At 37.9% G+C, this 12,938-nt stretch overlaps 1 protein-coding gene across 5 annotated transcripts in view; it reads left to right on the top strand.

Annotated features, from left to right (window-relative positions):
- Positions 1-5,760: 5,760 nt before the first annotated feature.
- Positions 5,761-12,938, top strand: part of RAD51C (RAD51 paralog C) — a 75,378-nt gene continuing 68,200 nt past the window's right edge. For 2 of the 5 annotated variants that reach the window (XM_007481802.3, XM_007481804.3), the window contains exon 1: positions 5,767-6,422. In XM_007481802.3, the coding sequence (XP_007481864.1) occupies positions 6,098-6,422 (325 nt within the window). In that variant the 5' untranslated portion in view covers positions 5,767-6,097. Of the gene's footprint in view, positions 6,423-12,938 lie in introns of all 5 variants that reach the window. The other 3 variants (XM_007481801.3, XR_461920.3, XM_007481803.3) reach the window with 3 other exon arrangements.

The raw sequence follows: 12,938 nt of genomic DNA, 5'->3' as shown, positions 1-12,938 counted from the left end.
TGGATATTTAGTTCCTGAAACATAAACTATTCAACAGAGTTACTTTTATAGTTAGTAGCACTGATATAGTAAAAGAGCATTGATTTGAACAAGACTAAGAAGATATGATGGGTTACAAATCATGGGTGGAGTTCCCAAAAAGATGAGAAACCAAAAGACCTGGAGTTTATATTATGGCTCTGTGATTTAATAGTCATATGACATTGACTAATTCCCTAAAAATCTAAAAAAGTACCCCAAATGGTTGTTGTGAGGAATGAATAAGATAACGAATGAAATGGGAGCTATCAGCACACACACACATACACAATCAATTTAGGATATCTTCAAAGACAGGCTGTATAACTGTTAAATTAAATGCTAGATTGAGGAATTTGTATTTTCTCGGAGAAAACAGGAAACTGAAAGTTTTGGGGTAGTCAGATTATTACCTGACCTGGTTAATGCCAGACCTAGTAGTTGCATGGAAGATGATGATCTGGAGGAAGAATAGTTGTGAAGGGAAGGGGCAAGTTGAAGAAGGACTTGATCAATTTGAGATGCTGATGGGATAATCCAAAGGGCAGATGTCTAACAGATAGGTCATGATGTAAGTAAGCCTGGATTTCAAAGGAGAGATTAGTGCTAGATTTATAGATTTAGAAGTCATTTGCATAAGGATAACTGAATACCTTGGCAAAATATATACAGAAAGAAGAGAACCCAGGACACATTTCTAGGGAGTACTCATATATCGGGAACATTTTCTTTAAAAAAAAAAAAGAATCACTAGGCACTAAATGAATATGGCAGGAATAAACTAACACATTAAAGAACAAAACAGATTATATGTTCTCAGGAAAAGACTTGTTATTTATGTGGGAGTTATCCCTGAGTCTGCTACCTGTAAACATGGGATTATGAATTTTTCAGAGCTAGAATAAGAATTAGTTTTTTAAAAAAGACAGGGCAGAATACTAATGAGAAAAAGATATGTAGAACAATTTAAACAACTTAACCCTGAATTATTTGAACAAGAAATTGGCAATCAAAAATGGAAATGGATGACAAATTATCTTTTATTCTGAAGCTTAACTGATATTAATTAATTGACACAAGGATACCAAAAGGGTCCAGAAAGCACCTTAGTGAACAAGCTTCTGACGTGTTTACCAAAGGGAGTGAGATAGATACCAGAGGCAACACTGAATTAGAATATCAATTCATTTGTAAACTCTCATTAAGGATAATTAATAACTATAACTACTACCATCTCATGAAGCAGAGAAAACATTAGAAAGGAAAGTAAGTTTCATAAGCAGGCTATCTAAGTCAAATCATCTCAAGGGAATATAAGGATGAAAATAGGAGGACAACAAACAGCAAAAAAATAAAAAAAGATCATAAAAATCATGATGACAAACTGTTTTTTCTCCCTTTCTCTTTAAAATAAGTTAACTCTCCAAGAGTTTTATTTTTAAAAGAGGAACTAGATTTGGGGATGGGAGGGAAAGATAGACTATAGGATGGAAAATAAATACAAATATAAACCATAAGTGGTTTTGTAAATTGTTTCAATCACCACAACTGATTAGTAAAAAGAATAAAATAATGTTTAAATCTCAAGGTGTTCCCAGGGCATATTTCAAGATTTGAATCTCTAGTATTTGGCATTTAGACTATAGTCCTTATTATTTGGATAGATGACTAGTAAAGAGGTGTAGTCCATGCTCTAACCAGATTCAAACCAAAGAACAACAATTTGGCTCAGGTGGAAGTAGGTGATACGCTTAGTCTTATGGGCTACATAGCTACCAAAGTTCTTTGTTTTAAAATGCAGTGCCAGGTTGGGTTGAACTTTTTGTTAAACTCCTTAATATGAAATCTTTCTCTGTTGTACTTTTCCAGGACATATGCTATAAGGTCCTGCTGCAACTACTCTCACATCTTTTCATTTTATATGATGGCCTTGCTATAACAGACATGATCACTAAAGGTGGGTCAGCAGCTGCTACTACAGTGAGTACCAGGAAGGAACTCTTTTGTACCTTCCTTCAGTCCGGGATTTTCATCAAGGACAGTGAGGACCACCACATTTGGACCTGAACATCACAGTCTTCAATATGCTTACTGAGGAAGAAGCAATGAAACTAAAGAGAATAAAGACATTAGGAAAAGCAGCAGGCCCAGACCAAAGTATACAGCACACATCCTTGTTGAAGTCAATAAAATTTGAGGGTGTTGAAGGGGAGATGAACATACAAAGTACCCAAGGGAAGGTACTAAAGGTGTGGAAAAAATTCTAAATTTATTAGTATCAAAAAAGCAACTAATTAGTCATGGCGATAGTACCTGCCCTCAAGAAACACACAAACTAATAGGGAAGACAAACAGTTGTTTATCAAATAACATACATTTGAATGTATGACTGTGTCTTGGGTCATCTACTTTTCTCTCTCTATATATATTTCACTTGGGGATCCCATTAGTTCCCAGGATTTCAATAATCATCTCTATCCTAATGATTTTTAGATCTACTTATTAAGTCCTAACTTCTCTCCTAACATCCAGACTCACATCTCCAACTGATAACAAGACATCTCAAACTGAATGTTCAGAAGACATCTTAAATTCAGTTAAGTCCAAAACTGAACTCACCACTTTCCCCAAATCTACCTCCCCTTCTGAATTTCCCTTTAACTGCTAGGAATGCCACCAGCCTCCCATTCATCCAGGCTTGGGTGTCATCTTCAACTCCTCATTCTTTTTCATCCTCCATAGTTAACCTGTTGCCAAGATCTGTCAATTTTACTTTTGCAACAACTATTGCATGTGCATGCCCCCTTCTCTTTCTCTGATACCACCACTACTCTGGTACAGACTCTCATCACCTCACAGCTGACCTATTGCAATAGCTTGCTGATTGGTTTCCCTGACTAAGTTACTTCCCATTCTCTACTCAACTGTCAAATTAGTCTTCCTAAAATCAGATATGCCCATGTTACCTCTTTTTAGATAAACTTCAGTGACTCCCTATCACCTTTGAAATCAAATATAAAATTCTTTGTTTGGTATTCAGTTATATCTCCTACCCTTCCAGTCTTTGTACACCCGATTCCCCATGTACACTCTCCAATAGGGTGAGTCTGGCATCATTGCTCTTCCTCACAAGCACAAAATACTCTGTCTCCCAACTCCCTGCATTTTCGCTTTCCATACTACATGCCTAGAATACTTTTTCTCTTCATCTTTGCCTCTTGATTCCCTGCTTCCTTCAAGTTCCACCTTCTACAAGAAGCTTTTCCTGATCCTCTTTAATGCTAGTGATAGATTATGTTCTGTTGATTACATACAATTTATCATATATATATCTATCTATCTTGTTTGTACATATGTACATAGTTACTTTCATGTTGTCTTTTACTCTCTCTATTAGATTGTGAACTCCTTGAGAGCAGGAACTGTCTTTGGTTTTTCTTTGTATCCCAAGAGCTAAGCACAATGCCAGGTATTTAAATACCTAATGAAGAAAAAGGGAAGATAACTGAGGATGACTTCATGGGAAGGCACTTATATTAGGAGGGAACAAGAAAGACTTCTTACAGCAGGTGAGGTTTTAGATTAAACTTGAGCAAGCCAGAAATCAGAGACAAAGGAGAACATTCCAGACAATGGGAGCAGTCAGTGAAAATGCATGAAGTTGGGAGATGGATTCTTGTGTGAAGAACATCAAGGAGGCCAGTATGTGAAGGGGGAAAAGTTTTAAGAAGACCAGAAAGGTAGGAAGGGACTAGTTATAAAGGGCTTTAAAAGCCAAAGAGGAATTTATATTTAATTCTGGAGGTAATTAGAGGTTAATGAAATTTATTGAATAGATGGGTGATACATAGACCTGTGCTTTAAAAGAAAGATCACTGACAATTTACTGGAAAAAGAGACTAGAGACCAATTAGAAGAATACTACAATGGTCAGACATGAGGTGATAAAGGCCTGTACAAAGGTGGTAGAAGTGTCAAAAGAGAGAAGGGAATATAGACTAGAGATATTGCAAGGTAGACTCAACAGGATTTGGCAACAGACTGGCTATAGAAAAACTGGGGACTGAGGATGACACTTAGGATGCAAGCCCAAGTTAAGAGAATAGTGTTGGCATGGATAGTAATAGAGGAGTACAATTTCATTATTTTTATTATTCACTATTAAATTTAATTATAACAATTTAAAAGTTATTGCTGTCTACTCTATTAGAAAAAAATAATATCATGTATTCATTACCATTAACAAAGAAGAGGTTCCTCAACTCCCTCATTTTATGCACTGCAAAACTGAGGCCCAGGGAGGTCAAGTGACTTGGTCAAGGTATCACACAAGTAGATCACAACTAGAATTTGAGACCAGATGCAATGATTATAAACCCAGTTATCTTTATAGTAACACCACAAAATGGAGCTACTCCAGGGGAAAAGTTATTGTAAAGGAAATATTGTCCTGGGGAAAAGTGCTGGATTTGGAGCCAGAAGACTAGGCATTTTGAATTCTGAGTCTATCACTTACAATTCCTAGAGTTCCTGCAAGTCAGTTTACCCCTATGGGCCTGAATTTCTAATATGCCAAATAAAAAGTTAGAATCCATTTAGAACAGGTCCTAATCTGGAGTCTTTAAACTTTATAGAAATTGGTAACTATTTCAATATAATTAGTTTCTTTGGTATTTTATTTTATGCATTTAAAAACATTAATTTTAGAAGAAATAGAGAGGCTTTACCAGAATCTTAGGGATCCATGACACACAAATAAGATCAAGAAGCCTTTCAGCATCAAATCCTATCTGCCCAATAAACTTGAATGTTCAATGTAAGGGATAATCATTTTTTGTGCCTCTTACAGACCATTTCCACTTTTGCTATACTTAATCTATACCTGGTGCCTAGATGACCACACTAGAAACCATCTGCTCTATGTGAAAGGAAGTAGGAAAGTAAAAATTTTGGCTGGAATTTCAACAGGTTATCTTTGTTCTCAAATTTAAGAATGAACTGTCGAGAACTATATTTGTTCAGTCTACTGTTTTATACAGGTAGTAGCTAAGTAGGGCAATGGATAGTGTTGGATCTAGAATCAATAAGACCTGAGTTCAAATTTAGCTTCACACTTTTTTTGCTGTATGACCCTGGGGAAGTCACTGACTGCTGCTCTGCCTCAATTTCACTATTTGTAAATGCACATAATAAATGGTTCCTACCTCCTGGGGTTGTGAGATTAAAATATCTGTAGAATATCAACCTTTAAAGCAATATATTTCTTAGTATGATCTTCATACAAAGGTCAGATGCCCTTGCCTATCAGGCAACGCTATCAATTTAGAAAAATAAGTCTTTACTAGATTTGGAGTGTGACCCAGTAGGCCACAGGCCTGCAAGTGCCCTTCTACTCCATTGCCACTTTTCAAGAAGGACCTACTCCCCCCACCTCACCGGGTCCTCCCTGATGTCCCAACATCCATCCCTTGGTCCAAACCCTCCCTCTCAGGGTTGCTCATTACTTGCTTTCTCCTCCAGACACTTCTTTTCTACACCGGGCAAGAAGATCTAACGGTTTCGATAACCTCCATCATCCCACGCAGGCGGGATTTGGTGGGGGAGTGGCTGAGACTGAGAGGTCGAGGTCGAGAACGAGGCTGAGGTGCCGGCGTGACCCCCCGCCCACAATCCCTCGCGAGGACGGGAAGGCGTTGAACTTTGCGTGGGGTGGGGCGGGAAATGGAAGTAATGTTGGTGAGGGAGCCCCAGGAAATGTCGGGCGCTAGGAGGGAGGCGAGTCCGGGAACAATGCCTTTGGGCTATGCAGATTTGGCTTTCTGGAGCCTACGTCGACCTTTGGGGAGGCAGAGGGGATGGGGGTTTCCAGACCAACCAAAGTGACCTAACGCCACCCCACTGACTAATTGGGGATGTATGTGGGAGAGGCATATGGTTGCCTTAGACAGCCAGGTAGGCCCCACCTAGTAGTTCCAATTCCGCTCGCGGCCAACGACATCATCATGGCCTCTACTAATTCCCGCCTTTCCTCGTTTTATGCCGTCGGAAGGTGAAATGCACTGAGACTGAGCAGCTAGAGATGGGAACTTCAAGGTTCCCGCCCTCAATATGGGGCGGGGATAGGAAGAGGAGCGCAGAGCCTCTCTCGCAGTTGCTTTTACGTCTGATGTCACTCCGGGGGCGTGGCTTGTGGTTTAGGCGCCCAGAACGAATCCCGGATGCTTGGGCTGGATCTGGTTCCCCCACCTCCCCCTCCCCCCGGGCTGTGGAACTGCTTTTTGCTGCCATGCAGCGACACTTGGGGAGCTATCCGCTGTCCCCCGGCGTGCGAGTAAAGTTGGTGAGTGCCGGCTTCCAGACAGCCGAAGAGCTCCTGGAGCTGAAGCCTTCGGAGCTTAGCAGAGGTAGGTGGGAAGGCGGCCGCCCGTTGCCCAGTCCTCTCGGGCACCCTAAGGTACCAGCGCCCCAAGGGCCCACGGCCGCCCTCACGGTCCCTTCGTCGCGCTCCCCTGGGCCGCTCACTCTCTTCTGGGATTTTCTGGGGGAGGCACCCATATATATTCCCAAGAAATAGGACTAGAGAGGTCAAGGAAGCCTGTTGCTAAAAGCGGGCACAGTGTCAAGAGCTGAGACAACTAGGACAAAAACCGTCCCAGCTCTCTAGAGGCTTCAGTACATATGAGGTTAGTTAGCTGGGACGGATAACCAACAATCATGTGTGTGTCCGCCAGCTTGCTCAAAATTAATAATAATTTAACATCTTTCATTTTTGTTTCTTTTCACTTAAAGTGGAAAGAAGTCTAGTTTAGATTCTAATCACCTCATCCTGGACCATGGCAATAGTCTCCAACTGTGTGTGTATGTATATATATATATATATATATATATATATATATATATATATATATATATATATATATGCATATATGTCTGTATTTAAAGATGCGTTTATTTATGTGTGTATATATACAATATTGATCTATCACTGTTGGCTAGCTAACATTTCAGGATTGAAAGTTAGCATATATAAATTTGGGATTGTATAGTAAGTGCAGTTTAATATCTGGGAATAAAAGAGATCATCCAGAGAAAAAGTATAGTAGACAAGAGAAGGGGGGGGTAGTGATGAGAGGTGAATGGTGATCTAGCAAAGGGTACTGAGAGGTAATGGTCATAGAGGCAACTAATAGTGTCTTAGAAGCCGAAGGAAGAGAAAATACTGAGGAAAGTGTGGTCTGTGAACTGTGTCAACTAGGATAAGGCCTGGGAAAAGGCAACCAGATTTAACAACTAAGAGATTGCTGATAAGCTTTGAGAGAGTACTTTCAGTTGAATGGTAGGATTGGAAGCAAGGCTTGAAGAAGTGATTAGAAGGTAAGAAAGTGGAGGAAACAAATACAGCCTTCTTTTTTTATTCTTTTTATTCCCTCCAAGTAACAAATATTTTTAAAAAATTAATCTGTACCTCCTACTCCTTTCCCCATTAAGCAAATTAAAAAAACAAAACAATCAAACAATGCAAATCACATATCCTAAAGAGACTTTTCTGCATTTTAAGTTCATTGTATTTTTTTCACATATCCTAAAAAATCACATATCCTAAAGAGCCTTTTCTGCATTTTAAGTTCATTGTATTTTTTTCAGGAGATGAGTTGTATGTTTTGTTCCTTTGGACTTCATTGCTTTGATCAGAGTTCTAAAATCTTTCAGTTTTTTTCCATAGTCATTGTATAAAATAGCTCTTCTAGTATAGTTCTTTTTACTTTGTTCATAAAGTCCTCCTAAGTTCCTTTGAAATCCTCCATTTCATTATAGCTTTAAAATATTTGTATACCACAGCTTTTTTTAGCCATTCCCAAATGGCTAAAACACACCCTTAGTTTCTCGTTTTTGGCTACTATGAGAAAAACTGCTATAGATATTTTTGTACAAATAAACTCTTTTCCTCTTTTTTTTTCTTTGGAGTCAAAGGGTATGTGCAATTTGATAATTTAATGGAATTAAATTAAAGTAGTCTCAAGTTGCTTTTAAGAATGACTGATCTGGATTGAGAGCCAAGCCTAAAGACGGGAGGTCCTAGGTTCAAATCTAGCCTCAGACACTTCCCAGCTGTATGACCCTGGGCAAGTCACTTGACCCCCATTGCCTAGCCCTTACCACTCTTCTGCCTTGGAGCCAATACAGTGTATTGACTCCAAGACAGAAGGTAAGGGTTTAAAAAAAAAAAGAATGACTGATCCATTCATAATTTAATTAATGGTTCCCTAGTGTCTTTTTTTTTTTTTTTAACCCCTTCTGTCTTAGAATTGATATGAGCATTGGTTCCAAGGCAGGAAAGTGATAAGGACTAGGCATTTGGGGAAGTATCTGAACTGAGATTTTGAACTCTGGTTCTCCAGATTTTAGGTGTGGCTCTATCCACTGAACACCCCTACCTTCTCCCTAGTGTTTTTTAAGACCTGAACCTGTTTATGAGAGCAAGAGGCAAAGAGAGATCGAAAGTAAATCCCAAAGATCAGATCCTACTGAGGAGAAAGGGAGTATAGGATCAAAGGCACAAGTAGAGTAATTGTCTTTTAAAAATTAATAATATATATATTTTTTTAAATAAAAATTCTTAGCTTCCGTCTTGGAATCAACACTGTAAGTATTGGTTCCAAGGCAGAAGAGTAATAAGGGGTAGGCAATAGGAGTTAAGTGACTTGCCCAGGATCACACAGCTGGGAAGTGTCTGAGGTCACATTTGAACCCAGGACCTCCTGCCTCTGGGTCTGGCTTTCAATTCACTGAGATACCTAGCTGCCCTCACCCTTGTATATTGTTTTACTACACTTTGTATTAATTCATTTCCGGTTTCTCATTCTTTATATTTTTTCTATTCAATGTTTCTTTTGCTTTGTTAACATTCCATTTCATTCTCTACCATGATTTGTTCAGTGATTTTTATGGGTATCTTTTTTTTCTCCAGTCTTTGCTACTACAAAAAGAGAAGCTATTACCTTTTTTTTTTAAATAGGTCCTTTTTTGTTAACATTGACATCTTAGTAGTCGAATCCCTAGGAGCAGGGACATCTTAGTCACTTTCTTAGTATAATTCCAAGTTGCTTTCCAGAATGGTTGGACAATAGTCACAGCTCTGCCAGTAATGCATTTGTGCCTGTGCAGAAAGGGCAGTCCGTTTTCAAGAGGGGCCATCTGGCCTTTGGAGATGGTTATTGATGACTAGATAATAAAATTTCTTTGTAAGTAGGAGTCAGTTGTCTGTCTTAGAATGGGGATAGGTTGGCAATGACAGCAAAGGGGTTTTGAAGGGAAAAAAACATAGATTTTGGGGAGATGATGTTAGACTCACTCCGTGAATAATAAAAAATCACTTTGCAGTATGGAGGTTCCAGTTAAGATTAGATAATGTGAATTTAATTGGCTCTAGGTTTACTGCTTTGCTGTATAGCTTGCAATACTGCCAGCCCCTTCCCATCTTTTTTTTTTATTCTTTCCCTTGGGATTCATGGGTTTTTTTTCCCTTTAGAAGAACTTTGTAATAATTTTTTCTAGTTATATAAAGTGACTCTGGTATGTAAGTTGGTACAATGTTGAATCTATATATCACTTAGAGCAATATTGTCATTTTTTATTAAATTGGCCACTGTGAACAATTAATCTCTCCCCTTATTTGTTTAGCTATTTCTATAAAGAGTATTTTGTAATTGTTTGTCTACATATAAATTCCTGTATTTTTCTTAAGAGATGATTCCCAAATATATGTTCCATATTCTGGATGGAAGTTCTCTTTTCATTTCTTCCTGCTGGGTTTTGTTGGTAATATAGAGTAGCTAATATTTTTTGTGGATTTATTTTATATCTACTTGTTATTGTTTCAATTAGTTTTTTACTTAAATCTCTGGGATTCTTTAAAAAAACAAAACATCTACAAAAAGCAGTAATTTTGTTTCCTCTTTGGTTCAGTTTCTTTTCCTAGGATTATTGCTAATTTTTCTTGAACTACATTAGATTAGAATGTTGACAATGGACATTTTTGCTTTGCCCCAATCTTATTGAAAAGGCTTCTAGCAGTTACCCATTACAAAAGCTATAATATGAAGGAAAGGTCTATTTATTCCAATCCTTTTGCTTTTTTTTTTTTAACAAAGACACTCTTTTGTTAAAGGTTTTTTCTGCATCTATTGATATAATGTGATTTTTATTGTTGTTTTTTTATCATTAATGAGAGAAGGGAATAAAGTATTAAGTCCCTACTGTGCCAGGCATTGTGCCAAGTACTTTACGAATATTATCTCATTTGATCCTCATAATAACCCTGAGAACTAGATATTATTACCCCCTATTTTATAGTTGAGGAAATTGAGGCAGCCAGAGGTAAAGTGACTTGCTCAGGGTCACATAATCACTAAATATTGAGGCTATATTTGAACTCTGGTTTTCCTAACTAATTCTAGGCCCAGCACTCTATCCACTCAGCCCCCATCTGTCTATAACGGCCTGTTTATAGCTTTCCTAATATTGAGTCATTTCTGCATCCCTGATATATATGCTATAATCTTGTAGTACATTTTCATAGTTTGCTAATGTTTTATTCAATTTTTTTGCTTTGATATTCATTAGAGATATTTGTCTATAGTTCCTTTCATCCCACCATGGTTTGCCTCTTCCTATTTTAGGAATTTATTTGCCTCACAAAAGGAGTTTGCTTTATAGTATACCCTCTTTCCTTATTTTCTACAGACTATGTGATATCATAATTAATTGTTCTTTGAATATTTGACAAAATTCACTTTTAAAATCCATCTGGTACTGTTTTTTCCCCTTTGGGAGTGTTTATTTATATCATGTTTAATTTTTTTTTTCTGGGATTGTTATTTAAATTCTACATTCTGTTACTCTGAGTATTTTTATCATTTTGTAAGCATTCATCCATTTCATTTAAGTTAATTTTGTTGGCATGTAATTGGACAAAGTAATTTCTAATTTCATTTATTTCTTCATTTCTTGTGACCACTTTTCATTTTTATATTGGTAATTTGGTTTTCCTTTTTTATTAGGTTATTAAATTATCCATTTTTTCAAAAACTAATTCTTAGTTTTATTTATTAATTTAGTGAATTAAATATTTTTTCAATGTTTATTTCCTTTGATTTTCAGAATTTCTGTTTTTGTGTTTAGGAGTTGTTGTTTTTTTTCCAGTTGAATGATGAATCCACTGATTTCTCTTTTTATTGGTAAAAAAGTGTTTATATGCAGATTTTCTCCAAGGCATTTCTTTGACTCTATCCCCAAAGTTTTGGCAAATTGCCTCATTGTTGGAATGATCATCTCTCCCTCTGACGCTTGGTTCTGTTATTTAGTGCTGTTTCCTAAACAGTTCTGGAGCAGGGGTGGATTCCAGTGGATACTGTTTCATGTTGGGAAATAAGGGAATGGATATGTCACCCTACAAATTGCTGCAAGCTATAGCATGCTACTACAGCCCCTTCTAAAATTACATGGAATGTACTCATACCTTATAGTGAAGCTAGAAACTTAAGCTAAGTCTATTTTGAGATCTAATACAAAAAGGTGTTAAGTACCTAGAAAGGTTAAATTAATCACAAAAAGGTCAAGTAACTCACAAAAGGTAGGCTTAACAAAGAAGTGTGAAGTACTCAAAAGATATAATCTAACCAGAGAAGGTAAGAACTAGAGAGTGGACAGTCCTGGAGAAAATCTAATCAAAGAAGGTGAGAACTAAAGAATAGGCAGTCCTGGAGAAAGCCTCTACTGTGATTGGTAGACGTGAAAATTTAGGGGAGGTGACATAAGAGAAAATTTCTTTAAAAGGAGGCAAAAAAAAGCCAGTTCAGGCAATTGAATTCAGTTTGGAGTGCAATTGGATTTGGAGTTCAGTCTCACTTAGGCAGCTTCCTGGGAGATGGTGGTGGTGAGTGATAAGACTGACTCCCTTTCCCTTACGCTCAGGGAGGCCACTTTGGCCATTTTCCCTGGGGACCAATTATTTAGATTTCAAGTCACAAAGCTAAAATTATCCTTTACAACCCTCACCTTCCGACTAGTAGTCAATATTGGTTCCAAGGCATAAGAGTGGTAAGGGCTAGGCAATGGGGGTCAAGTGACTTGCCCAGGGTCACACAGCTGGGAAGTATCTGAGGCCAAATTTGAACCTAGGACCTTCCGTCTCTAGGCCTGGCTCTCAATCCACTTAGCCACCCAGCTACCCCCTGTAGTTGTTGTAGTATTATTTTCCTCTTCTGAGTTCTTTTAACCAATAATATTGTGCTTGACATTTTCTTCTGCTTATTCGTTTCTCCAGGCTCAGTTTCTGGATTGGGATTTTCTGTTTGGGTAAAACCCTACCCCATTTAGAACTCTTGAATTGAGTGGGCAGAGCAGCACTGTCTCCTCCCATGACTCTTTTAAAGGCTTCCAGGAGTTTCAAAGACCTGAAAGCAGGTGTATGCATTTCCAGTGGAGTCTGTTCTCCTTATGCAGTAATCTTTGCCAGGCTAGAGACCAGTACAGATAACATTGGGTCTCAGGCCAGGTGCTGGCCTCTTCCTCCCTTGGCTTAACTTTTATGGTCTGATGGTTCTTTTGTAGTCTTAACCTAGATAGAGGAGCTTAAAGTTATTTGTCTTTGATTTTCACTCTCATTGTTCCTTCTCTAGCATTTTTAACTTTGGAATGGTTGTGGAGAGCTAAGATCCTCTAGAACTTACATGTGGCCATCTTAACTGAAAGTCTCCTTTTATAGATATGCTTTTTAAGTTCAGCCTCATTGGACTATTAGCTGCTCCCTGTTCTTTTCCTTCCATGGCTCTGCATATTCACACAAGTCATCTCCCATTCATGGTATGCCTTCCATTTTCTCTACTTTATTGAAATCCTCTAGCTACCATGCCACTTCT

This window comes from Monodelphis domestica, chromosome 2 (assembly GCF_027887165.1).
Source record: "Monodelphis domestica isolate mMonDom1 chromosome 2, mMonDom1.pri, whole genome shotgun sequence".
In the NCBI taxonomy this organism is placed as follows: Eukaryota; Metazoa; Chordata; class Mammalia; order Didelphimorphia; family Didelphidae; genus Monodelphis; species Monodelphis domestica.
Note: the sequence above shows the minus strand (reverse complement) of the source record. Positions and strands in the feature narration are given on the sequence as shown.